At 55.2% G+C, this 22,021-nt stretch overlaps 10 protein-coding genes across 10 annotated transcripts; 4 read left to right on the top strand and 6 right to left on the bottom strand.

Annotated features, from left to right (window-relative positions):
- Positions 1–323: 323 nt before the first annotated feature.
- Positions 324–976, bottom strand: VTJ04DRAFT_6391 (uncharacterized protein; the record flags this gene model as incomplete). Its single annotated transcript, XM_069364605.1, has 2 exons — positions 324–532; positions 736–976. The coding sequence occupies 2 exons, from the start codon at positions 974–976 to the stop codon at positions 324–326; spliced, it is 450 nt and encodes a 149-aa protein (XP_069218415.1).
- A 2,536-nt stretch (positions 977–3,512) lies between these two features.
- On the top strand, positions 3,513–5,437 carry VTJ04DRAFT_6390 (uncharacterized protein; the record flags this gene model as incomplete). Its single annotated transcript, XM_069364604.1, has 2 exons — positions 3,513–3,566; positions 3,629–5,437. 2 exons carry the CDS (start codon positions 3,513–3,515, stop codon positions 5,435–5,437), a joined length of 1,863 nt encoding a protein of 620 aa, XP_069218414.1.
- Positions 5,438–6,178: 741 nt separating this feature from the next.
- Positions 6,179–6,863, bottom strand: VTJ04DRAFT_6389 (uncharacterized protein; the record flags this gene model as incomplete). The annotated part of the gene is made up of 2 exons (XM_069364602.1): positions 6,179–6,582; positions 6,695–6,863. 2 exons carry the CDS (start codon positions 6,861–6,863, stop codon positions 6,179–6,181), a joined length of 573 nt encoding a protein of 190 aa, XP_069218413.1.
- Positions 6,864–7,471: 608 nt separating this feature from the next.
- VTJ04DRAFT_6388 (uncharacterized protein) lies at positions 7,472–8,722 on the top strand (the record flags this gene model as incomplete). The annotated part of the gene is made up of 2 exons (XM_069364601.1): positions 7,472–8,151; positions 8,212–8,722. 2 exons carry the CDS (start codon positions 7,472–7,474, stop codon positions 8,720–8,722), a joined length of 1,191 nt encoding a protein of 396 aa, XP_069218412.1.
- Positions 8,723–8,870: 148 nt separating this feature from the next.
- On the bottom strand, positions 8,871–9,188 carry VTJ04DRAFT_6387 (uncharacterized protein; the record flags this gene model as incomplete). The annotated part of the gene is made up of 1 exon (XM_069364600.1): positions 8,871–9,188. The coding sequence occupies one exon, from the start codon at positions 9,186–9,188 to the stop codon at positions 8,871–8,873; it is 318 nt and encodes a 105-aa protein (XP_069218411.1).
- A 169-nt stretch (positions 9,189–9,357) lies between these two features.
- Positions 9,358–12,685, bottom strand: VTJ04DRAFT_6386 (uncharacterized protein; the record flags this gene model as incomplete). The annotated part of the gene is made up of 2 exons (XM_069364599.1): positions 9,358–9,591; positions 9,704–12,685. 2 exons carry the CDS (start codon positions 12,683–12,685, stop codon positions 9,358–9,360), a joined length of 3,216 nt encoding a protein of 1,071 aa, XP_069218410.1.
- Positions 12,686–14,449: 1,764 nt separating this feature from the next.
- VTJ04DRAFT_6385 (60S ribosomal protein eL36) lies at positions 14,450–15,183 on the bottom strand (the record flags this gene model as incomplete). The annotated part of the gene is made up of 5 exons (XM_069364598.1): positions 14,450–14,527; positions 14,588–14,669; positions 14,750–14,850; positions 14,992–15,009; positions 15,145–15,183. The coding sequence occupies 5 exons, from the start codon at positions 15,181–15,183 to the stop codon at positions 14,450–14,452; spliced, it is 318 nt and encodes a 105-aa protein (XP_069218409.1).
- Positions 15,184–15,710: 527 nt separating this feature from the next.
- Positions 15,711–18,559, top strand: VTJ04DRAFT_6384 (uncharacterized protein; the record flags this gene model as incomplete). The annotated part of the gene is made up of 5 exons (XM_069364597.1): positions 15,711–16,194; positions 16,262–16,447; positions 16,507–16,664; positions 16,712–17,766; positions 17,821–18,559. The coding sequence occupies 5 exons, from the start codon at positions 15,711–15,713 to the stop codon at positions 18,557–18,559; spliced, it is 2,622 nt and encodes an 873-aa protein (XP_069218408.1).
- A 396-nt stretch (positions 18,560–18,955) lies between these two features.
- Positions 18,956–19,948, bottom strand: VTJ04DRAFT_6383 (uncharacterized protein; the record flags this gene model as incomplete). The annotated part of the gene is made up of 2 exons (XM_069364596.1): positions 18,956–19,830; positions 19,894–19,948. The coding sequence occupies 2 exons, from the start codon at positions 19,946–19,948 to the stop codon at positions 18,956–18,958; spliced, it is 930 nt and encodes a 309-aa protein (XP_069218407.1).
- An 831-nt stretch (positions 19,949–20,779) lies between these two features.
- On the top strand, positions 20,780–21,729 carry VTJ04DRAFT_6382 (uncharacterized protein; the record flags this gene model as incomplete). The annotated part of the gene is made up of 4 exons (XM_069364595.1): positions 20,780–20,806; positions 20,937–21,048; positions 21,136–21,309; positions 21,632–21,729. The coding sequence occupies 4 exons, from the start codon at positions 20,780–20,782 to the stop codon at positions 21,727–21,729; spliced, it is 411 nt and encodes a 136-aa protein (XP_069218406.1).
- Between the last annotated feature and the right edge of the window lie 292 nt (positions 21,730–22,021).

Here is a 22,021-nt window from a genome sequence, read left to right as displayed (position 1 = left end):
TCGATAACTTGTTTCAAGGGACAAAGAACTTGGAAGACGACTCGACAGCGTTATTTCCAAAACCAAGTGCAATCAGAAGTGCAATAAACTATCTAACCATCGAGAGAGACAATCTCCAAACATTGAGATAGTACAAGAACGATTCTTGAGTACCACTATTTCCCCATGCTGCTGGTACAAACGGCCATCCTAACCACAAGCACTCGATCCCTTCTACTCTCTCCGAATTACCTAACCTTGTGAGGCTGATTCCCAGGTACCTAGCCATATTATCCTCCTCTTTCCTTCCATGTGCCTCCAGATACCAGCCAACTCCAGAATGATCAGGAATTGCGGCCCTTCTCTTGTTCCTCCAGCGCCCAATCATGCAGCGTTACTGGTTCGGAATTATAAATGTTTCTGGGTTCGAGGTCGAAGCCGTAGGCTGGTTCAGAGGTGGATTCGCAGGAAGAGGAATAGTTGGAGATATTGCCAGAGGTGGTTCCGGAGTTATCAACCAGGGCGTGAAAGCTACCACAATCGCCACAGGAACCTGGGGCTCGTAGAGACAGCTCCAACCTGCACCTCGGTTCCTCTGAGTCCAATTCGCCAGAGCCGATATGAGTTGAGGAGCCAGCGGCAAATGTTTCAGGACCTGGACTGGTTCCAATGATTCGCTCAGGTTTTTTGGTGCTTCCGTGAACAGAACCGACCATAGCCGGATATGGTGGTTCCGATACTTGTATCGGAACACACTGTTAACCGAGCATTTGTCAAGGTCCTTCTGAAACCTCTCGATCAAGGCATCTTTGTCCGACTGCAGAGCCTCAGCCAGGTTCCCCTGGGCCTTGAGTTCGAGACAAGAACGAACGGCTTGGGTAACTTGGGTGTTGTTATGAGTCCAAGAATATGTCGCGTAGTGGAGCAGGTCAACCCTCTCGTCCCCGATCCATATTTCCCTTTCGCGGTCTACCTGTGTCTGGGCTTCAGGACACATCTCCTGGACATTGTGTGTTACACAATAGTCCCGTATATGGAGAGCAAGCTGGGCTTGGAGCCAGCCTTCCCAGCCGCCATGGAGTTGCATCAAAAATGGAATCTCCCTTTGGTTTGCTCTCAAGAAGGTGGTGAGATAGTAAAAGATTATTTGAATGTCGAGATCGCCGGGCGTAGGCTCGATGTGGGACATGATGCTGACTTGGTGCCTGGTGTGATCACGAAGTAGGCGAGGTTGGTAGGAACTACTTTCAAAGAAGTCATCATTAGCAAACTGAACACGTGAATAAATCCACAAGCATTCCGCGAGTGTCTCGGTGCATCGTATGGACGATGGGCGAACCTACAGGCAGACCAAAAATTGCTTGCCAGTGAAGTGAAAGCCTTGGATGACTAGGCTCTCCCTGGTGACTCGACCCTCCGCTAAGGATAGGTAAGTATTGAGGGTAGGATCTTAGGCGTAAAGAAGGAACACTGCCGGTGGCTTGGAGGTACAAGCAGAAAGAAGTCGAGAGGTAAATCAGTGTTTTGATGGTCGCAGGGAGGGTGTTAGGACCCAAGAGCTCAGTTCGTAGTTGGGTATGACCTCGAAGCTAGAGCAGTGGCTTGAGGGCAGAGGTGCTTGATATATACAACCCAGGTGCCCATCCATGTAACTACGTCCAGACCCAGTGCTCCACGCATCAGGCATCTCGAGATAAATGTGAACTTTCCCCCAACATCACCGCCTCATCGGGAAACACGAGCGTGGTGCAGGCTGAGGGGTTTTCAGCTGCATCATAACCATCAGCTGATCCCTATTATCGTGTTCCCCGATGTTTGTTTATCATAAATCCGGCCACTCTCACTCGGGGACTCATCCTTGAGTGCGGGGAATGAGAAGAATGTGGCTTGTAAGTCTGCATGACGTCCTGCATTTCAGCTCCGCCCTGTCTGCAGCTTTCGTAGATGGATTCCCGAACAGCAACGTCTTGAAACCCAACCGCCCCCATTGACTACGGAGTAGAGGTAAACGGGTGGGAGAGCCTACTCTGAGTACCAATATTGAGTGAAATGGAGGAAGGTTACAGTGAGTGGGTAAGTGATGATGCCCAACACTGGATCTGCTGCTGCGTGTATTGTGATCGAAGCACATCGCATCGCGGTGATTGAAGAACTTCAGTCTTGTGAGATCAGCGGAAACCGCGCTTTGCTTCTCTCAATACTAACAAAACTGGTTTTCACAACTACTATGGTGTGTGAGGGAAGGGGGTGGAATGAAATTATCTGGACTGGCCTCCCGGCTGAAGACTGAATGCAGTGTTAAAGTTCAATACAATGCTCTTTGGGTTGTGCAATTGGATAATTTTTCCCTACTGCTATTTCTCTGCGAGCAGATCCAAGGAGAAAGGGAATGTCGGATACAATGCCTTTCGCAGTCCCTGATACTTCCAAACATGCTACCTTGAAGGTCATTTTGAACACAACTCATACTAAACTATGGCACGGAACAGATGCTAATATTGGGTGCACTGACTAGTTCATTCTTGTCATACGTATGTCCCTAAGATCAACGGTCTGCAGTCCATATCTATTGTATTTTAGAAACGAATCTTGAGATGCAGTGCGATTTTCGAAGGGCTATGTTGTTTAAAGTTGAAAAATCATGATATCAATATGTCGTGACATTTTTCCTTATGATTTGATCATGAACATAATGGGAGCGGTGAGTTTGAGAGGTTTAACGGTCAATAGAGGATTGGCAACGGAATTCTCGTCTGATTCAGATAACCCTTCTCCTCTATTAACAATGAGCCTTGATTTTGATTATTGGTGTCCTTTTGACGTTTTCCTTCACTCCGTGCTTGCCCTGGACTCGGAGGAGCTGGGGCCAGATACCTAGTCCACATTCCATTGACCAAGATATTAATACTCCATACTCCGTAAGTCTTATGTTCATCGTCCGATAAGGAACTGGTATCATACCCCTTCAGCGGCCAAGAACGGTTCAGCACTGCACGCTATCGGATGCTAAACCGAAACCAGGATTCCAAGATTTCAAGAGCAGTCCACTGATCCCCTGCGTCATCGTTCCCTGCAATGCCACCTGGTCGAGAGCCGTGGTCGAGAGTTCTCGTGGAGCAACGTGGACTGATATAAGCTCCACCTTGGTGACGACCCCAGCCTATCCGGTCAATACTATCGCTCGATAGCCCCACGCATAAATCCAAGACCTCCAACAGGGCATTGATGAAACTTGTTACAGGCGCCAGCCTGATACAGCTACCGTAGTTTGTTGAGATCTGGTTCGGGAGAATTCCGTCCCAAGGTTGCTTGCCGCTCACTAGACGCGGCAAGACAATTCATGGATAGCATGCGATGTAGATATTTCTCCCAGGGCTGGGAGCATCACTCCCGGCTTCACTTTTCCATCGTTCTTCTTCCTCATAGAGGTTTCTGATCAATAGATTCATTCATTGGGCCGTCTCCGCCATCAGGATTCTCATCCGGTTTCTCCAGACAAAACATCTACATACAAGCATCTTGAAGTTGAAACAATGGGCGATCTCCAGGAAGACCTGCGTAAGGTGGCCATCATTACGGGATCGAGTGTAAGTCTGAACCCCGACTCTTCCACTCAGGCAGTCCCTCACTGATACCCTTCTCCCTTCAGACCGGCATTGGATTCTGGCTAGCTGAGCGCCTCCACCGTCGCGGATACCGTGTAACTATCACGGGTAGACGGGAGAAGGAAGGGCACGATGCAGCCAATGCCCTGGACCCTTCCGGCGAAACGGCCATCTTCGTCCAGACCGACGTGGCCTCGTACGCGTCGCAGACGAATGTCTTCCAGACAGTCTGGAAAAAATGGGGCCGTCTCGATGTGGTTGTTGCCAACGCTGGTATCCTTGACCGAGACTCCAAGTACAACTTCAGTCGCAAGAACGCCCCCATCGAAGACATCCCTCCTGAGCCAGACACTTACACCACCGACTGCCACTTCAAGGCCATAATGTACACCACGACCCTCGCCCGCCACTTTATGTCCCACAACCCGGGCAAGCCCGGTGGTAAGATTGTCGTCACGGGCAGTCTCGCTGGCATCTATCCCATCCCGACCTTTCCCGAATATTCTTCTGCCAAGGCCGCCGTCCACCACTGGGTGCGTACCATGGGTGCCATCATGCGCTTGAAAGACAACATCACCGTCAACTGCGTTGTGCCTGGTGCCATCAAGACCAGCATCCGGGATGATTTCCTCATCGCTTTCCGCCCGGAACAAATGTCCAAGAAGGCAACCCTCCTTGAAGCCTACGACATGTTCATTGAGGACCCCGACAACGTCCACACGGGCAAGCTGGTCGAAATCGCACACGATAGGATGATCGAATGGGGCCACCCTCCGTACAAGAGCGGCGCCTTTGCGCGGCGCACAGAGAAGGTGTACGAGCCATGGTTTGAGATGATTCACGGCGAGAGGAGCGGGCTCCCGGAGGCATTGAAAGAGCCGCCCCAACAGGGTGACAAGATCATCGCCGTGACCGGCGCGACTGGCAACCAGGGCGGCGGTGTCGTGAACATCATGAAGAAGGTTCCCGGATGGAGGGTGCGGGCGATCACGCGCAACAAGAACAGCGAGGCTGCGCAGAAGCTGGCTGCCGAAGGTATCGAGGTGGTTGAGGCGAATTACGACGACGAGGAGAGCTTGATCAAGGCCTTTGAAGGCGTGCAAGCCATCTACGCCGTGACGAACTGGTGGGAGAGTTTGTTCCGGGGGAAAACACCCGATGAAGCCAGCGCCATCGAGGAACAGCAGGGCATGAACCTTGCACGCGCTGCCGCCGCAACCTTCACGCTTGAGCACTATATTTGGTCGACAGGGCCGAGCGCCACCCGTCTGACCAACGGGGCGGTGCGTGTGCACCACATGGACTCTAAGGCCAGAGTCGACGAGCGCATCAAGAGCGAACTCCCCGACCTTGCCGCCATCACCACATATCTGTATGTCGGCTACTACCCGCAGAACATGGCATTCTACCCATCCGGCAAACCGGTGAAATTTCCCGGCAGCGATAATTGGATCCTGACGATTCCAACCAAGCCGGATGCCAAGGTCTTGTTGGCAGGAGACTTGTCCGTCAATCCCGGGATTTGGGTGCGCCAAATTATTGCGAGCGGGCTCAAGGCACATGGGAAGTACGCAAATCTGGCGCTGGAGAAGTGGACTTGGCAACAGGTGATAGACGAGTGGTCGGCCGTCACCGGCCATAAGGGCATGGTCATGGAGACGAGTGTCGAGGCATGGACAAAGCTTTGGGGCCCGATTGCTCAATTATTGGCGGGACAATTCAAGCTGGGCGAGATCTGTGACCCATGGGAGGAGACGGACAAGTTCATTACCCCCAAGGAACTGGGAATCGATGAGAAGGAGGTGGTGGGCTTCAGGGGGGTGATCGAGAAGTTGAAGGGGTTCTTTGTGTGAAACCTTCTGGGAGACACGTAGCATAGCGTGTGGGGCTCAACGGAGGTGAATAGAGATAACGTACAGGCAATACCTTGATCCATCAGCACCTTAGTGACTGCGAACCATGCTGACAACTAACCGATCATCTGCGTGCGTATGCTAGCCTTGAAGCCCGTTAGTCCAGTAGCCCAGGGTCCCTAGGTACCTATGTGTGGACAGAAATATGAATCGAAGCACGACGTCAAAATAAGGTTTGGCCGCCCAATCGGAAATCGTTTGTTTTAAGCCTGGTTTCCATTGCTAGTAGTAAGAGAAGCAAAGTGCAGCCCCCGCAGCTCTCTCTGAATTGAAATTGTTCAACCCCAACCTTTTGGGTCAGCTGCCGGGCAACATAATGCTTATTGGCCACTGTTATGAACAGGGAAGCAGCCGGAGACAGTTCTGGCAAGAAGTAAGCTTACCAGGCGTTCATTCAGGGCCACCGTTGCGTTGGGACCGAGATCTGCTGTGAGCTCCCAGACAAAGTTGCCACCGCCATATAACAATAAGCTGAGCGGGTCGCGCATTGGGGCTGGGGAGTGATGAGCCGATGCTTTATGGCGATTGAGAACTGACCACCAAGTCACCAGTCACCAAATCTGGAGGTCCGTCGAGATGTTCAACGACCCAATGGCGACAATGATCTCAAATGGGTATCTTCCGATGTATCTTCTTTGTCCCTGCTCTGCGTGTGGGCTTTTAAGCCCAACCCTCAGTCCTTCACCACACATCGGTAGGCTGAACCTCATGCTTCTCCCCATCCTCCCTCACATGCTCGCGCTTGACGTCCCTCTTCATAGGCTTGCGCATATCGTAGGCATCTTCGGACGAGCGGGTAGGGTCGGTGGAATGCTCGCCGTAGTAGTCCTTGACGACGCGGTAGACGCTGTAGCCCATGCTCTTGTAGAAGTTGATGGCGCGGTGATTGCTGACGCGCACAAACAGGTCGACGAACCAGGCGTCGGCGGCGTCAGCGGCCTCCTCGAGGCGCTCGGTCAGCAGGCGGCCGATGCCTAGGCGACGGGCCTCCGGGGCGACCGTCACAGCTGTGATGTGGGCGTGCCATGGAAGGTAGTGCTCTGAGAAGCGGTAGGCGTCGGGGGAGGACTCGAGCTTGCCCATGACTGAAGAAAGCGGGAGAAAAAATTGTGTGTCAACCTTCATGGGCATGCTCTCGGATGGTGGGCGCGGGACAGTGGTGAGACGGGGCCGGGATTGCTGGCCGGTCGGACCTACTGTAGCCGATGATGTTGCCGTGCTGGTCTTCGGCGACCTGGAAGAGGGCGGGCCATTTGGCATAGTACTGCATGTAGAAGCCGAGCTCATACGTCTCGGTCAAGGGATCGAGGTTGCATTTGGAGATTTTGTTCAGGTCATCGGGCCTGAACCTGCGGAAGTTTGCCATGGCGCAATAGGAGTCTGGCTGAGACCATCAATGGTGGTGTAGTCGATGAACTGGGTTGTTTGACGTGGGGCACGGACTGGAGGTGGGTTGGGGATGTTCGGGGTTGAAACTTTCTGCTTATACAGAGCCTTACGCGTATAGTACGGTAAGATACGTGTGCCTGCCGATCCCAAGGGTTGACAGCCAGCACAATGCCCCCCAGTGTCCCACCATCAGGTCGGGCCCATCCAATGCGGGCCCGCCCCGATCGGGAACCCCCGTTCAATAGGAGGTGACGTCCCAATGCTTTGGCAGTGTGTATTTTTCTCCCTTATGTTCCCAAGCATGAACAACAACCCACACCGTCATCTCCGTCATCTCAGGTCTGCCAGCTTCCACGTCAGCCTCACCGCAAAAACGATAAAGTTCCTGACCGACTAGACTTTCGCATTCCTCGATCCGGCTCCTCGAGAACCATCAACTCCGCATCGAGAGCAACATTGACCCCTCCTTGACTTGTTGCCGGCTCGCGGCACGTCACATCGACACGGAACTGGTCAAGTCCCCTCGAAACCTGAAACATCTGCAGCCAAGTCGCTCCCGCCATTACTCGGTTCTCCGAAAACAACATGTCCACCCCGCAAACACCGGCACATTCGCCGCAACCCTCCCTCGACTACTCGGCCGCCTCCTTCGGCTCCTTTTCTCCCCAGCAACATCGCCGCCAGTCGAAAGCGTCCTCCTTTAACGAGTCGACTACAGACTTAGGCATTTCTCCAGCTCCGGGAGATGGCGGCGGCGGCGGCTTGGGCAATCTTGCCGACGAACTCGCCGGCGCTTTCTACGATGGCGAGGACGGCGACTACGACGAGTACGACGACGGCGAGTACGATGACGGAGTCGAGAATGAACAAGGCGTCTCAGCCAGTGGCCCAGGAATCAACCTAGAAGACGCATCTGGGGAAAATGACAGGCGAGGACCTGACAGAGAGGCACTTCGGGATGGCACCAGGAACAGCAGTCCGACCGACCCCGCCAGGTCGAGCATACACCTCCCGCTGCCGGCCAACGGGCGGGGTCATCACCGCAGGAAGGGAAGCGAATATGATGGGAGCGACTACGGCAGCGAGTCAGACCTCGATTCCCCTGGTATGCCTCCACGGTTGGTTGACAAGATTGACGAAATCGAGGCACTCGCCCGCCGCGGTACCGAGTACATCGGATCGGCCGCCGACGGCGCCTTCAAGCGGGTGACCGAGGGGCTGCGCGACCTCAGTTCACAAGCTGGCGTCGAGAGCGCCGCTACACGGTACGTTACATACCACCAGCCCAACCTTTTACAGACCCACCGCCACTAACCATCCGTTAGACTCATCACCGCCCACACGGCCCTCACCACCCACCTCACCCACCAAACCCGCCAGCTCCACAACCTCACCTTCCCCTTGCTCTCGCCTTTGGCACCCCCACCGTCAGACGACGCCATCACCGCCCTGCTCCCCATGCTTCTCACCCTAACCGAACTCTTGCCGCGCCCTTCCACCAACTCTCTCACGGCCCTCGACTCCCTGCACGCCCTTTCCGCCGATCTCGCCACGGCCCTCAACCACCTGTCCGATACCCTGCACATGGCGCGGCAGACGACCCAAGCAGCGGGGCGGCGCCTGCGCGGTGCTCGCGAGCTGGTTGCCGAGCTCAGGCGTGACGAGGAATTGCGTGCCGAGGCTGAGGCGTGGATCAACCGCGGCGGATGGGGCGAGAGGTTGCAGAGGAGGGAATGCGCCGGTGTTTGTGGAGATGTGGTAGGCGGGTTTGAGAAAGTTTGTGAAGACTGGAGGGAGAGGTTGGTTGCTCTCGCGGAGGGGGAAAGTAAGGCTTGATTTCCGCTTGGGGTGTCGATTTCAAAGCGTCTTTTTTCCGTGTGTTTATTTCCTGGTGCTTTTTTTTTTCTTGTTGCGAGCCTAAGAAAGAGGATGGTTATGGATGATTGGAACGGGGTGGCTGGTATTGGCTGTCATGGCTTGGTACCTATTGGGTGATATGGCACGAAGGACGAGGGGACTGCGTGCTAGACCTACTACGCATACACGACCAGGCGTTTACGGGGAGACGGATTAGGGAAAGTAAGGGAGGCAGGTTGGTTTTGGGAGTTTGGAGTGCAGACGGACTGGCCCGTGGGAATACAGCAAGACGGAGACAGTTACTATACCACCGCGTGCTGGTATTTTTCTCAGACTCGGGGTTTGGCATAGAGATTCTTGTAGATGGGTTGCCTGGCTTTAGAGTTCGGTCGGTTGGCTGGTTTGACCATGAGGATCGCTCGCTGGATAAATATCTTACATACATGGCTGAAGCAATGGCACTACATGGCTCTTTTTTATCGGCTCTCATGGTCTTGCTCCACGGTTTCTTGGTATTGGAAAGAAAGTTGTTGTGGCTAGTCTTCATCCCATCGACCCATCTATCGTCAAATCATTCATGGATGAACTCTTGCTCTATCATTATGATGTCGTGATCATAAATCCCGATGCTCATGCTCATCCGAGACCGACCCGTCCCCTTCGCCATCGACCGAGTCATCCTCCTCCTCTCCATCCGTACCGTCTTCTTCGCCGTCATTCTCATCATCATCATCATCCTCCTCCTCGTCATCCTCGCCGTCGAGTTTGAACCCATAGTCGTCGTAGAAATGAGACAGAGGTTGGATCTGCGTCTTGTAACCTGCGGCGCTGAGAGATTTGGCGATTGTCTGGAAGGTGGGAGAAGATGTTAGCGGACTGTTTCAAACAAAAAGGCTGGACTGATGAACGGCTCGAAAGCCAGAGGCTGAGAGCAAGAAAAAAACTGGAAATGTGACCCACCTCCTGCAGAATCGGCGCACAAGTCACCACAACATTACTCTTCCCGGGCTCAAACACAGGCAAAATCAGCTCCCTCATGACCTCCAAGATCTCCCCATCCCCCACCCTCCTCACGCGCTCCAACAACCCCTTATTCCAGCCCGGCGACAACCCCCTCACCACACCCTGGATGTAATCCAACTGCGCCGCGGCTGCCATCGTCGACTGCTCGTTGGCGGCAGCCAGCACGATACCACTCACGGCGCCTTCCACCAGGTGTCGATCCAGGACCCCTTCCTGCACAATCTTTGCCACCGTTTGCCGGCTGGCCTCGATCGCCTTGCTCGCGTCGGGCGAGCTGTAGACGCGGAACTGCACGGCGCCGGCGTCCACGTCGCGCGAGAAGGAGACACCGTAGGCGAGCCCGTTGCCGCGCACCGCGTTCCACAAGGGGCCCTCGACCGCCTCGAGGTAGCCCAGCGCGACGAGGTACGCCGGCAGCCGCGGGTCGGCGTAGGCGCCCCGTAGGCCGGCGGCGGTGCTGACGCTGTACGAGGAGTCGAGGGTCGCCATGGGGATGACGACGGAGCCGAAGCCGCCGGGGGCTTCGCCCTCGGGGGAGAGGATGGAGGAGAGTTTGGGGATCGGGAGGACGGTCCCGTTTTGTGGGTAGTCGGGCGCGAAGCGGACGAAGTGGTCGTCCCAGGCCGAGATGCGCTTGGGGAGCTTGGCCACGTCGGCGGTGACCAGGACGCGCATGTTGTCGAGAGTAAAGAGGCTCTTGCGGAGCGACTCAAACCAACTGACGACCGTGTCCGGATCCTTTTCGAGGAGCTTGCGCAGACGCTTGAGGTAGACGGTCTTGACCAGGACACGACGAGCGGCGAGGTACGAGTCGGGCTTGAAGTGGATGGCCGTGTCAACCTCCTCTGCCATGTCGCGGCCGTCGCGTTTTGCGTCGGGGATGTCGGCAAGCGCCTTGGCCACGGCGGCCCCGATGCGCACGGGGTCGAAGATGATATCGAACATGAGCGTGCGCAGCCAGTCGATGATGACGGCGTACCGGTCGCGTTCGAAGCGAAGCCGAATGCCTACGCCTTCGTAATCGCCCAGGCGCGAGGACGAGCGGATCTTGTAGCTGATGGTTTCTTGGACGAGCTGCTTGACCACGTCTTCGAATTCGACGCGCTTACCGTCTTTCAGGACGGGCGAGTTGAAGAAGATATCAACGAAGATGGAAAGCAGAGGCTTGAGTTTGACGGGGACCCGTGATGTGCCCAAGTGGACTGTTAAGTGGACGAAATTGGTCGGCACGTCCTCGAACTGCAAAAACAGCGGGATATCCTCAGGATGGGACTCATCGATGAGCTTCTGGGTAGGGTTGTTAAAAACACCCAGGGTTCTGGCCTTTCCGGCGCGGGCCGTTTCGGCCTCGATGAAGTGAATGGACGACGTGCCGGGGACGGGCCAGCGGTCCAACACCTGGGGGGGAATGGGCTTATCATTATTGGCCTTGGCCTCCTCGAGTCTCTTCTTGAGCTTCTCAAGGCCCTCCGGGCCGAGCTCCCGTTTCCGGTCAGCCACACGCTTCTCCTCGTTCTCCTTGAGCGTGCGAGCCATCTTCGCAGACGGCTTGCCCAGAATGCCGACGTAGTGTGCGTCAGCTATCCACCTCTTTAAGAAGTTGCGCCACTGCTGCTCGGACCAGCCGGAGAGGACATCGTACTCGCGTAGTGTCTCCAAGTCTTTGAGGGTGGCGCCGTCGCGGCTGCCAAACAAGTAGTCAACAATGATATTGCTAGAGTAAAACTCCTCAGTATCTTCGGCCTGAAGCCTGACCTGGCGGAACTCGCGTTGGATGCACTGGCGCATGTAGTCCATGTCGAGGGGTTTCTCGGCGACCTCCTTGAGCAGGGCGATGAGGCGTTGCTGGACGATTTCGAGCTTTTCGGTGGCGACGCCCGTAGGTTGAATCCAGATGACCGAATTTGGCCTGTTATCCCACCAGTACGTGACGGAGCTGGCCAGTTGCTCTTTCTCAACGATGGTGTTTTCAAGCACAGAGACGGATGAGCCGCAGAGGTAGGTGAGAAGGACAGCCATGGCGGTAATTTCGATCTGGTCGATGCAGCTTGGGCCGAAGAAAGCGACGAGGACATCGCCGGTGGATTCGTCTTCCTCGGGGAATTCAACCGTCTCGACAACGGTCTTGGTGAGGGGCGGCGGCTGAGGTGAGTCGACAAAGGGCCGCTTAAAGTTGGGGTCTGGCGGGGGAATGTCGTCCTTGATGCTCTCCTCAAACTCGTCCAAGATGCGCAGAAGGTGGTCGTGGTCAACCTCTCCGACAATGATGACGGCCAGGTTCTGAGGCTGATACATAGCTTTGTGGAAACTGCGGATTCTCTCCGGAGTAAGGACCCTCAAGGCCTCCATCATGCCTCCCGTCTCGTAACGGAATCCGATGTTTTCTGGGTACAGCAACTGCCGGGCGCGTCGATCCATGATTTCGGGACTGTTGTACTGGACGCCCTGCATCTCGGAGTAGACGACACCAGCGTCGTTGCCCTCGCCATCGATGTGGTGGACCTCGGTGAGACAGGCATCGTCGGTGAGGTTGGGAACAATGACATGCTCGAGGTATACAGGGAGGATCTGGGCAAAGCCATCCCAGCCAGCAGACTCGAGGGTGTAGGCGGTATGGTCGACAGCCGTCCAGGCGTTGGTGTGTGAGTAGGCGCGGCCGGCCAGCTTGTCGAGCAGGCCCTTGTAAGGATAACTCTTGGAACCCATGAAGACGAGATGCTCCAAGGTATGAGGGGCACCAGAGCTATCCAAGATCTCGGTGGCCAGAGTGAAGTAACCATTGACCTTGGGACCCTTGCGGTCGGCCACAATGACCTGCATGCCGCTGCGCTCCGACTCATACAGTGTGATGGTGGCCGGGGCATAGTCGGTGCGGAAGCTCTGCACCTTTCGGTACAGAGGTTTCCGTGACGCAGTCATGTTGAAGGGCAGGAACTTCTGAGCCAGGCGTCGGAAATCACTACAAAATGTGTTAGTACTGGGTAGCGAATATGATGTCTGAGAAAATCAGCGATGAGACGATATGAGCTGAGAATACCCCAAAGCCCAGGCAGGAGGGTAACTGTGATGTGCCTGGGGAGCAATCATGAGAAACGTTGAGGCAATCCATATCAGCAGGATGTGCCATTGCAACCTCCACGGGGTCATGTTGGGAGACTGAAATATAGGAAGGATAAGTTGTGAAGACATGGAGTGTGAGAGAGGATAATGGGCAATATGGCCACGTCCGAGATGGCTCCAATGTCAGGAAGCCATGAAGGTAGGACACCGTAAGTCAGGTGTGAGTGTGAGGAGGGGTGAGTGAGGACAGCCTTGTGAGATGAAGGACAAGATAACCCAAGAAGGCTGTTTGCTCGTTGTGAGGCTTCACAAGGCAACCAAGCCAGGCTTGCAGTGATTGACTGCAGGACACCTGAACCCGATGGATGGAGGTTGCTGTACCCCAACCAATACGCTGCCTCTCTCCAGCATTTGGCTGGCGGGTTTGGTGCTGACGTACATAAGAAAGCCGATGATCAACGTTGGACATACATACCTGACTCCTCTTGTCCGGATTGGCAGATACAGCCTGGGCCGTTGGTCTGCCGTGGCTCGCCGCCAAAGGGAGGGAATGGCAAAATTATGGAAGAAGATAAAAAGGAGGAAGAAAGAAAGGCCGAACCCAGCCAAGAGGTCGGGTTCTCTTGCAAGTAAGATCGGACCCGTGACTTTCGGGTCCTTGGATTATATTCTCTCCCGTACTATTGTGTAGATCAAAGGTTGGCCACCCAAAGGTATCGAAGCGCCGACTCAAAGAGAGTGATGGTTTTGTAGGGGCGTAGAACGGAGAGGTCTTGCAGTTTCAGGGTTAGGTAACGGTGAACTGAAGTGAGCCTTTGTCAAACCCCCACTTAGTTTGGGGAATTTTGGCGGGGCAGCTGTGCAAGCGCGCGCTGGCGGTTTCTGGTCTTTTTCTCCTTTTCAAACAAACCTCTTGCAGAGGCGAAGAAAAAAATAGGCAAAAAATCACCTACTTAAGATATCTGCTCTTCCGGTTACCCACAGGCTGGCCAATGGTACTGCCAACTCAAATATCCTAACAAAGGCTTGGATCAGAATCCCTCCCCCCCAAAGTCCTGCTGTGCCCCAAAGCTGAATGAAGTAGCGCCCCTCCAATTCTGGATCCGTCATTGTGCGCTCTCACACGCCCCGAGCTGCCACAACCCGCAAAGGTGTAACTCCCATAGCATATTTTACGAGCCTGTAAGACCTAGAGCACATGTAAAGTCATCCGATTGGACAGGTAAGATTCTGTTCTGGGGAACTATCAGTGTCGCTGATGGGGTGCCCTGCTATCTGTCATGAACGCATGAAGGATGGCGGTACCAGCAGATGCCGGTGTAACCCCCAAGCTCTCGTCATCCCGAACACCGGGACATATGGTCATGTCACAACACTATGTCTGTACTTCTTGTCATCACTGGGGCGGAACCGGGCAACTGCAAGGTCGATTCTGGACTTGGATTATGTACGGTGAATGAGTGAGCCTCGATGGAGTGCTCTTTTTCAAAGCCGAACGCCGTTCCGGAACCACCATGATGTCTATCCGACCCATTCACACGAAATCCCCTTCCCTCCCCAGAAGCCGTGATTGCGTCCTTCGATCTTGTGCCCTTGGTCGCCCGGCCCGGCTCAGGGCGTCACTTAGTGAGCGCGGCGAGACTCGGCAATGACGCGGGTCATGTCCTCGACCTTCCTCTTGGCGCGGCCGAAGGTGCCCAGCTGCGGTCTTCGTCAGCCTCCCGAAATGGGCATCCTGGCTAGGCGAGGATGATTGCTCACCTTCTTCTTGGCGAGCTTGCGAGCACGCTTATCCTTGCTGTTGCGCAGCAGTTCGATGATGCGGCGCTCATAGGGAGCGAGGCTGTTGGTGGTTGGCTGTTAGGATGTTCCTCGTTCCACCACGCCGACCAAACCATGTGGAACTGAGGAGAGGAAACGCACCCAGTAACCTCCTTGATGAGGTCGCGGACGAACGCAGTGCGCTTGCTGAGGTGGCCCTTGGTGCGGCTAACACGGGGCTTGTTGACGCGGGCAGTCGTCTTCTACAGACGGGGGAAGAGCAAACATAAGTTAGCCAAAGAGTCCATCGTCCGCGGTGATGCTTCGATGTATCCTCTCAAGAGGAGAGAATGAAGCTATCTGCGGAGATCCTCCACGAGGTGAGACATGTAGGCTTAGCTTACGTGGCCCTTGTTAAGACCCTGTGAAGCAGAATGTTAGCACCGACTTAGATTCGAGTGGGAGCTCGACCAAATTTGCGTCGCGGGACCGGGGACAGCGATTCCGCAGGCGGGAAATCGCAACCCCAATGAATCCCGCGAGGGAATTCGACTTACGGCAGCCAGGCCGGTGCGCTCAGTCTTGGTGGCGGCCATTGTGATTGCGTGATGCCGAGCTGGTGGTTGTCGTCGTGACGTTGCGGAGCGAAGGAGAGAAGAATTCGGAATTTGGAGGTTTGTGTGTGCAGGGCAAAAGTTCGTTGGGAAGGTGGAGTACATCGATGCCGGCTGGCGGCAGTTGATTCTCGGTCTTGGCGCTGCCGGCGAACGTGGGGCTCGGCAGCAGCCGCGACCCAGAATTTGGCTTGGCAATTTGGAGCTCCCAAGCCTCAACATCAACGTCAAGCTTCGGGACAGTCCAACTTGCAACCCGGAACTGAGGACAATGGAGACCCCAAGAGGCTGCTAACTTTTCTTGCAAATGGCACTCGTCACAAGTCTATGTGTGCTTGCTTTCTAATCTGCTTTTGTTTCCTCCCATTCTCAAACCTCCTGGTGGAAGTTGGGCTTGTTGAACCAGAGAACTTACACCAAAGAGTTGCCCATTTCTGCTAGGTGGCATCACCATACACTCCCAACTACCTTAGGTACCCGAACCTCACATCCAAACAACAACCGCCGCCATGACCGCCACCGCCCCCTCAGCGCCTCAAATTGCGCAGGCCCTTGTCAATTTTTCCCTACATCGCGCATTCCCCGAAGAAGACGCCATCTCCCAACTCCCCATCACCCCCGACACCCTTCCAACCGCCATCCAAGCCCTTGCCGAATCCAAAGCCCAGCTGCAAGCTGAGATCCACGCCATCAATGAAGAGACCGCCGACGATGTGCGCGCATGGCAGGCCAGCGCCCAGGCTGTGCAGGACGACATCCTCCGCTCGAAAGCCCTCGCCGCGGATATCATCAAGGCTGCCGAGGCTCCTGAAGCGTCAGGGAAGGAGGTGGAGGAGCTTGAGGCCAGGGCAGAGTTTTTGATTCGCGAGCTGAATTACAATGCACAGGTTGTGGAAGCGCTGCGCGGGATTCGCGGGGTGAATCGGACCCTGGACGAGGTTGAGAGGGCGAAGGATGAGAGGAGGATCTTGGATGCGCTGCATTTGTTGGAAAGTGAGCAACCCTCCGTGGGCACGTTGTGTTTTGGAGGTGCTGGAGCACTGGTATGCTGACTTTCTAGGATCCTGGAAGGAGCTGGATGCCGTCGGCGTGAGCCGGTCCTGTCGCGCCGTCCGGCTGCTCGACGTGCGGGCGTTTGAGCTTAAGTCGGACGTGCATGAGGTCTTTGACAAGGTCTGGAATGTGCTTGTCCGCGTTGATGTTGAGAACCACCAGGTTTGTATTGGCAATGGCTCTGAGCTACAAGGTAGGAAGTGCCGAGTGGGGAGTGGCCGTAAGTAGTGATCGTGTTCTGATTTCTTGTAGATGAACCCATGAGCCTTGAGGACGCCGTCGTCGGCCTCAAGGCATACAAGGAGGTCAGCCAGCGGATGGACAAGTTCTGGCAGGACCTCAACCGGGCGATATTGCTACCCAGAATGGACATCACGAAAGCCAAGCTTCCAGGGATCCGTATTGAGGGTGTAAGTGCGCTACAGCCCTTGAAAGAACTATCGCTAACATGTTTCAGAATACTCTGGGGCTGAAGGGCTCGGCAGATAAGCTTGTCCATTCGCTCTTTACAGATCTCGAGAAGGTTTTCTCCTTCTTGGTCCAGCATCTCCCACCAGACCTGGTTGACACCATATCCTCCACTCTGCTTCCGGACACAATACACAAGATCACTACCGTGTGGCTGGACGCTGCGGTGCCATCATCACTTCACGAACTTGACCAGTTCCAAGAGACGATCAATACCGCCCGGGAGTTCTGTGACAAGCTCAAGCAGCTCGGCTTCACGAATCTAGGTGGCTTGCAGGAGTGGACCGAGAACGTCCCGAAAGTCTGGCTCTCAAAATGTAGGGAGGCTGCTTTGGACTCGGTGCGTACCAAGCTTTCTCAAGGCCTGGGTGACCCCAAGCGGGTGGAAAAGGTGGAGAAGCAAATGGTGTCCAAAGAAGAGGGCCAGAAGCTTGTCGCAAATGTTGCCGCCGACTCCGTCGATGACCAGGGATGGAACGCTTGGATCGATGACGACGAGGTGGCTCCCGAGGCTCCAGAACCTGAGAAGCCGGCCAGCAAGGACACTGCGAAACCACAAGAAGACGATGACGATGGTGTCGATGCATGGGGATGGGGTGACGATGGAGGGCCTGAGGAAGAAACAGCAGAAACCAAGAATGCCAAGGAAGACACGAAGAAGGAGCCCAAGGAGACTAAGGAGGAGAAGCCGCCTGATGATGACGAGGAGGATCCGGCGGCAGCGTGGGGATGGGGTGACGATGCCAACGACGAAGAAGCCACCGAAGAACCCCAAGCAAAGCCCAACAAGGCGGAGCCAACACAGCAACCGCAGACGAGGGAGCTTGTTTTGAAAGAAACATACAGCATCTCGTCACTGCCGCAGCCGATCCTGGACTTAATTACGGCCATCGTAGAGGACGGAGCGGCGTTGACGGACCCGCGTTATGCCGAAACCCCCATTGCTTCCCAAGCGGCAGGGCTTTTTGGCCTGCCGACGCTGGCGCTGGCAATGTTCCGCGCCATAGCTCCGCATTACTACTCACCAGGGATAGGTGGCAATATGTACGTGAGAGCCATCGCTTGTATCGACGTGGCATCCTTTGCTGACGATGCTAGGTTTCTCTACAACGACTCATCCTACCTCGCCGAACAACTTACCTCATTCTCCTCGGCGTGGAAGGATCGTGAGGACATCAGCCCACGAGCAAAAACCATGCTCCGCCTAGACAACGACATCAAATCCCTCCAGAACTTCGCCAACCGCGCGTACACGAACGAGCTCAGCATCCAAAAGACCGTGCTTCGGGATCTCCTTGGTGGCGAGCAATCCCTCCTCCACCAAGCCGACACCGCCGCTTCCGTCTCAGCCGCCACATCCCGTGTGCGCGCGCTGGCGACCGCCTGGGAAGACATCCTCGCGCGCTCTGTGTGGCAACAAGCTGTCGGAGCTCTCGTCGACGCCATCGCGAGCAAGATCATCAGCGACGTCATGGATTTGCCGTCCATCGGCCAGGAGGAGGCGTACAACACCGCGAAGCTCATCTCGTCGGTTGAGGAGCTGGATGACCTGTTTTTGCTGAGCCGGTTGCAGGGGAAGCCGAGGGAGCCAGACGAGGTGCCGCTCACGGCGCAGTTCGCGGCGCATTGGTTGAGGCTGAAGTATTTGAGCGAAGTGCTGCAGAGCAACCTGAAGGATGTGAGGTTTTTGTGGATGGAAGGGGAGTTGAGTTTGTATTTTACCGTGGAGGAGGTGGTGGATTTGATTCATGCCAGCTTTGAGGATAACCCGCGCACCAGAGAGGTCGTGAGGGAGATCAGAGCAAATCCCGCGCCTTTGGGTGAGGGGAGTGGATAGGTAGACAGGCCCAATGGTGAGAAGCAGACCCGGTGGAAGAGGCTTGGGATTTCATCAGGATAGTTCAGCTAAGCCCCCTTTCTCATATCTCGGTAGAATGAACGATGAAATCCGATAGCGACGGACAAGATTCGAACACAGAGGCCATGTTCCGATCTGATTTTTTCCAGACTTGGAGCATGTACCCGGGCCTATTTTGCTCTGCATTCTATCTATTATGAACTTAAGATACATCTCAAGCACATCCGCTAGAGAGAAAACCATCGCCAAACAAGCCAAGCCCCTGAACCTCAACGCCGCCCAACTCCGACAGACAATGCATCAAAACCGGCCATATGTAGATAGATACACCAGCATCAGTTGTTTCCACCACCAAGCCAATAACCCAAAGAGTCTTCATGCAAGCATTACCTTGAGCACCACAGCCGCCAACAGGATTGCAACAGCCACGATCAACCTATCCAACCACAGGGTAGTTTCATCGACAGGCCTCCGCCGTTGCTGGAGACCAACCTGTGGTTGTGGTAATGGCTGGACCCCCTGTTGCGCCGGCACCGTTGTCCTCCCCAAATTCGCAGCAGCAGCAACAGCAGCAGCAGAGGTGGTAGCCTCAGGCGACGGGCGCGGGACAGTCTGCACAAACCCCTCAGCAAGCGCATCACTCTCCGCATCCTCTTCTCCTCCTTTCCCTTTCAGCCCAGCCTGCCTCTTCTCCTTCTCCAACTCCTCCCTAAACACCATCCTCAACTCCTCGGGCACCTTCTCCTCCTCTTTCTGTTTCCTCCCCTCCTTCTCCTCCATCTCTTTCACCCGCTCCTCACACTCCCTCAGCACCTCCTCATTCGTCCTCCCCGCGCCGCACACCGCGCACTTCCACCCCCTGCTCTCCCCCGCCAACCGCCTCCTCACCTCCTCGCTCGCATCCACCCCGCCCAGCTGGCCCTTGGGGTCCGTCTCCATGAACGACCTCAGCGCCACCAGCGCGGTGCGCACCCCCCAGGCGGGCTGCCACGTTTCCTCGTGGTGGCCTGAGATGCTGAGACAAATCTCACGGTTGGGCTCGAAGCGGCCCGAAGGGGTGAGGAAGCGGAAGGATGGCGGGCGCAACGGGTAGGTCGGTGGCAGGGTGATGCGGCCGTGATAAATCCCACGCTCGAAGGGGGAGTTTGGAGGCCCGCGCAGGGTGAAGTGCCATTCGAAGAGGTCGGATTCGAGCGGCGCCGCGTGGTAGTCGGGGGAGGGGCTGGTGGTGAGTTCGTGGGCTTCGCGGACTGGGAGGTTGTTGGGTTAGTTTGGGCTGAGTGTGGGAGTTGATGGGGTAGAGGGAGGCGTACGGATGCGGCGGATGGTGGGGGATTTGGAGTTGAATTTAGGCGTTGGTGAGGCCATGGTTGTGGTTGTGGTGGTTGGGGTTGGGGGGCGGTTGGTTGATCGTTGGGCGGCGGCGGGGATGGGGTTCGCAGGCAAAAGGAGCCCGAGGCGTGGGAAGGTCGTGGATTTATTTAGGAATTGTTGTTGGAATAAATGGAGGACGATGATGCCATGAATGCGCTGGTTGTTAGCGGGTTCGAGTTGGATGAGGAACGATGGAGGTTGCAGCGCGACAAAGCGGCCAGGTTGGCAACAAGGATGCAACGCTGCTGAGCCGCGTCGTGCTCTCCGTTTGTGGTTACGTCAGACTTGGAAGACAAGATGGAAGTCCGAAGAAATAATAAAAGCTAGCCTAGAAAATTGAAAGTCAATATAAATCACATGTAACATCAATTTGAATTATGCCCACATCTTAAATAAGCCATCACTGGCCCTCCATCCCCGTCCTGAGGTTGCAAGGCCGGTGCCGGTCCCAATGTGACGGCATTCCGGAAATGTGGATCCACTCAGGATCGGTGTGGGGACCGATACCCTCCGGTCTTGGCACGGCCGACGGAACTTGGAAATCCCCCGAAATGAGGATCCGCTAAGTATCCGTACATGGCGTCGCAATTGCCTTGAGTTGGGCAACCAAGATACATCCAGAAGCAAACGGGTAGATTGTACTGATCACGTTTGCTTCTTTCCCTCGGGCCATTTGATCTTCTTGTTCTCCATTCTCATGTCCAGTGCAGGTCACGAGCAGCACTGATAAGGTCGGGCATGGCACCCGATGGCCCAGATCGCATGCCCGGAGAATATGGGAATACCTGATATCCCTATCCTAATCAACCAATTTAACAGCATTAAATGTGTACCCCACACGCGGTGTTGTGGGTTCGTTTGGTTATCCCTCGCATCAGTCTTTACCTCTATTACAGCACCAGTCAGCGTTGGCTTGCCATCTGAAGCAAAACCTGGACACCAACCCCATCGGGTTAACATCCTGATATCTCCGTTTTCCAAGTCTCCCACCACGCCTCGCTTCGACTCTCCCATGACTGGGCACGGGGATTGCATGCCTAACCCCGACGGCCACGAGGAGCGGGCCGGGCACACGTCAGCGGACTCAGACATCAGTACCTAGGATACAGATGATTAGCTGACAGGGCTTCTGGACAACAGTTCCTATGGAGGGCTTGGAGGGCTTTCCCCATAACCAACAGGTGCCGAACGTGTCGACGCCAACCTGGACTCGTCAGGCGCGGAGACGCCTCCCTCCCGAGATATCTCGCCAGTCATGAGTGCTTCGTCATCTTCGACCACCATGTCGGAGTCCTGGCGCATGGATCCGAACAATCCCGAATGGAACGCTGAAGACTACCGCGGCAATTATACAAGTACGATTGTCCGCACAAGAGATGCTGGTAGGTGAGGTACTTCATACACAGGATGTCCAAGGGAGCTCCCGATATCTGACCATAGGTAGGAAGTCGTTTGCAGAGGAAGGCGAGTTCAAACGTCATCTCTTGTCGGAGGAACACCAGGATCTGGGCCAAGTCACATGCCCCAAGTGCCACAGGCCGTTTGAGAGCATGCAAATCCTGAAGGTCCATTAGTTCTCGACCACCCACGGCTGCGAGCCCTCATGGAGGAATGTTCAAAGACGCCCGAGACATCCATGTCCTCCTAATGAGGCCGAAATCAGGTTTGATATCTCAGACAAGGCGTGGAACAAGAAGAAGTGTCGCAACAAGGAGGACGAGGAGAAGGGCGAATTGAATGACGAGTTCTCGTCGGGAGGTGGTGTCGCGTCTTGAGTGAACATGAGCAATCAGCGGATATGGAACTGAATATCCGCGTAGCGATTTTATTAGTAGGCATTGCTTGGTACCCAGCAAGGATGTAGTAGATATTGCGTGGACAATATCAAGGGCGTGTTTTGCAAAGGGTAGAAGTCATGGTGCCTGTCCACTTCTTGCTCGTCTTGTTGATCTTGGTTCAAAGTTGACATCGGATCGGATGGAACCGTCTCTCCACGTTCCAGAAATGCTATTTTCAGGGGCTCGGCTTCGGTGTGGGGCAGACGAACGCGTGGCGTTGATGGTCATT

The sequence above is a fragment of the Mycothermus thermophilus genome (genome assembly GCF_041956435.1).
Source record: "Mycothermus thermophilus strain CBS 625.91 unplaced genomic scaffold VTJ04scaffold_4, whole genome shotgun sequence".
Classification (NCBI taxonomy): Eukaryota; Fungi; Ascomycota; class Sordariomycetes; order Sordariales; family Chaetomiaceae; genus Mycothermus; species Mycothermus thermophilus.
Note: the sequence above shows the minus strand (reverse complement) of the source record. Positions and strands in the feature narration are given on the sequence as shown.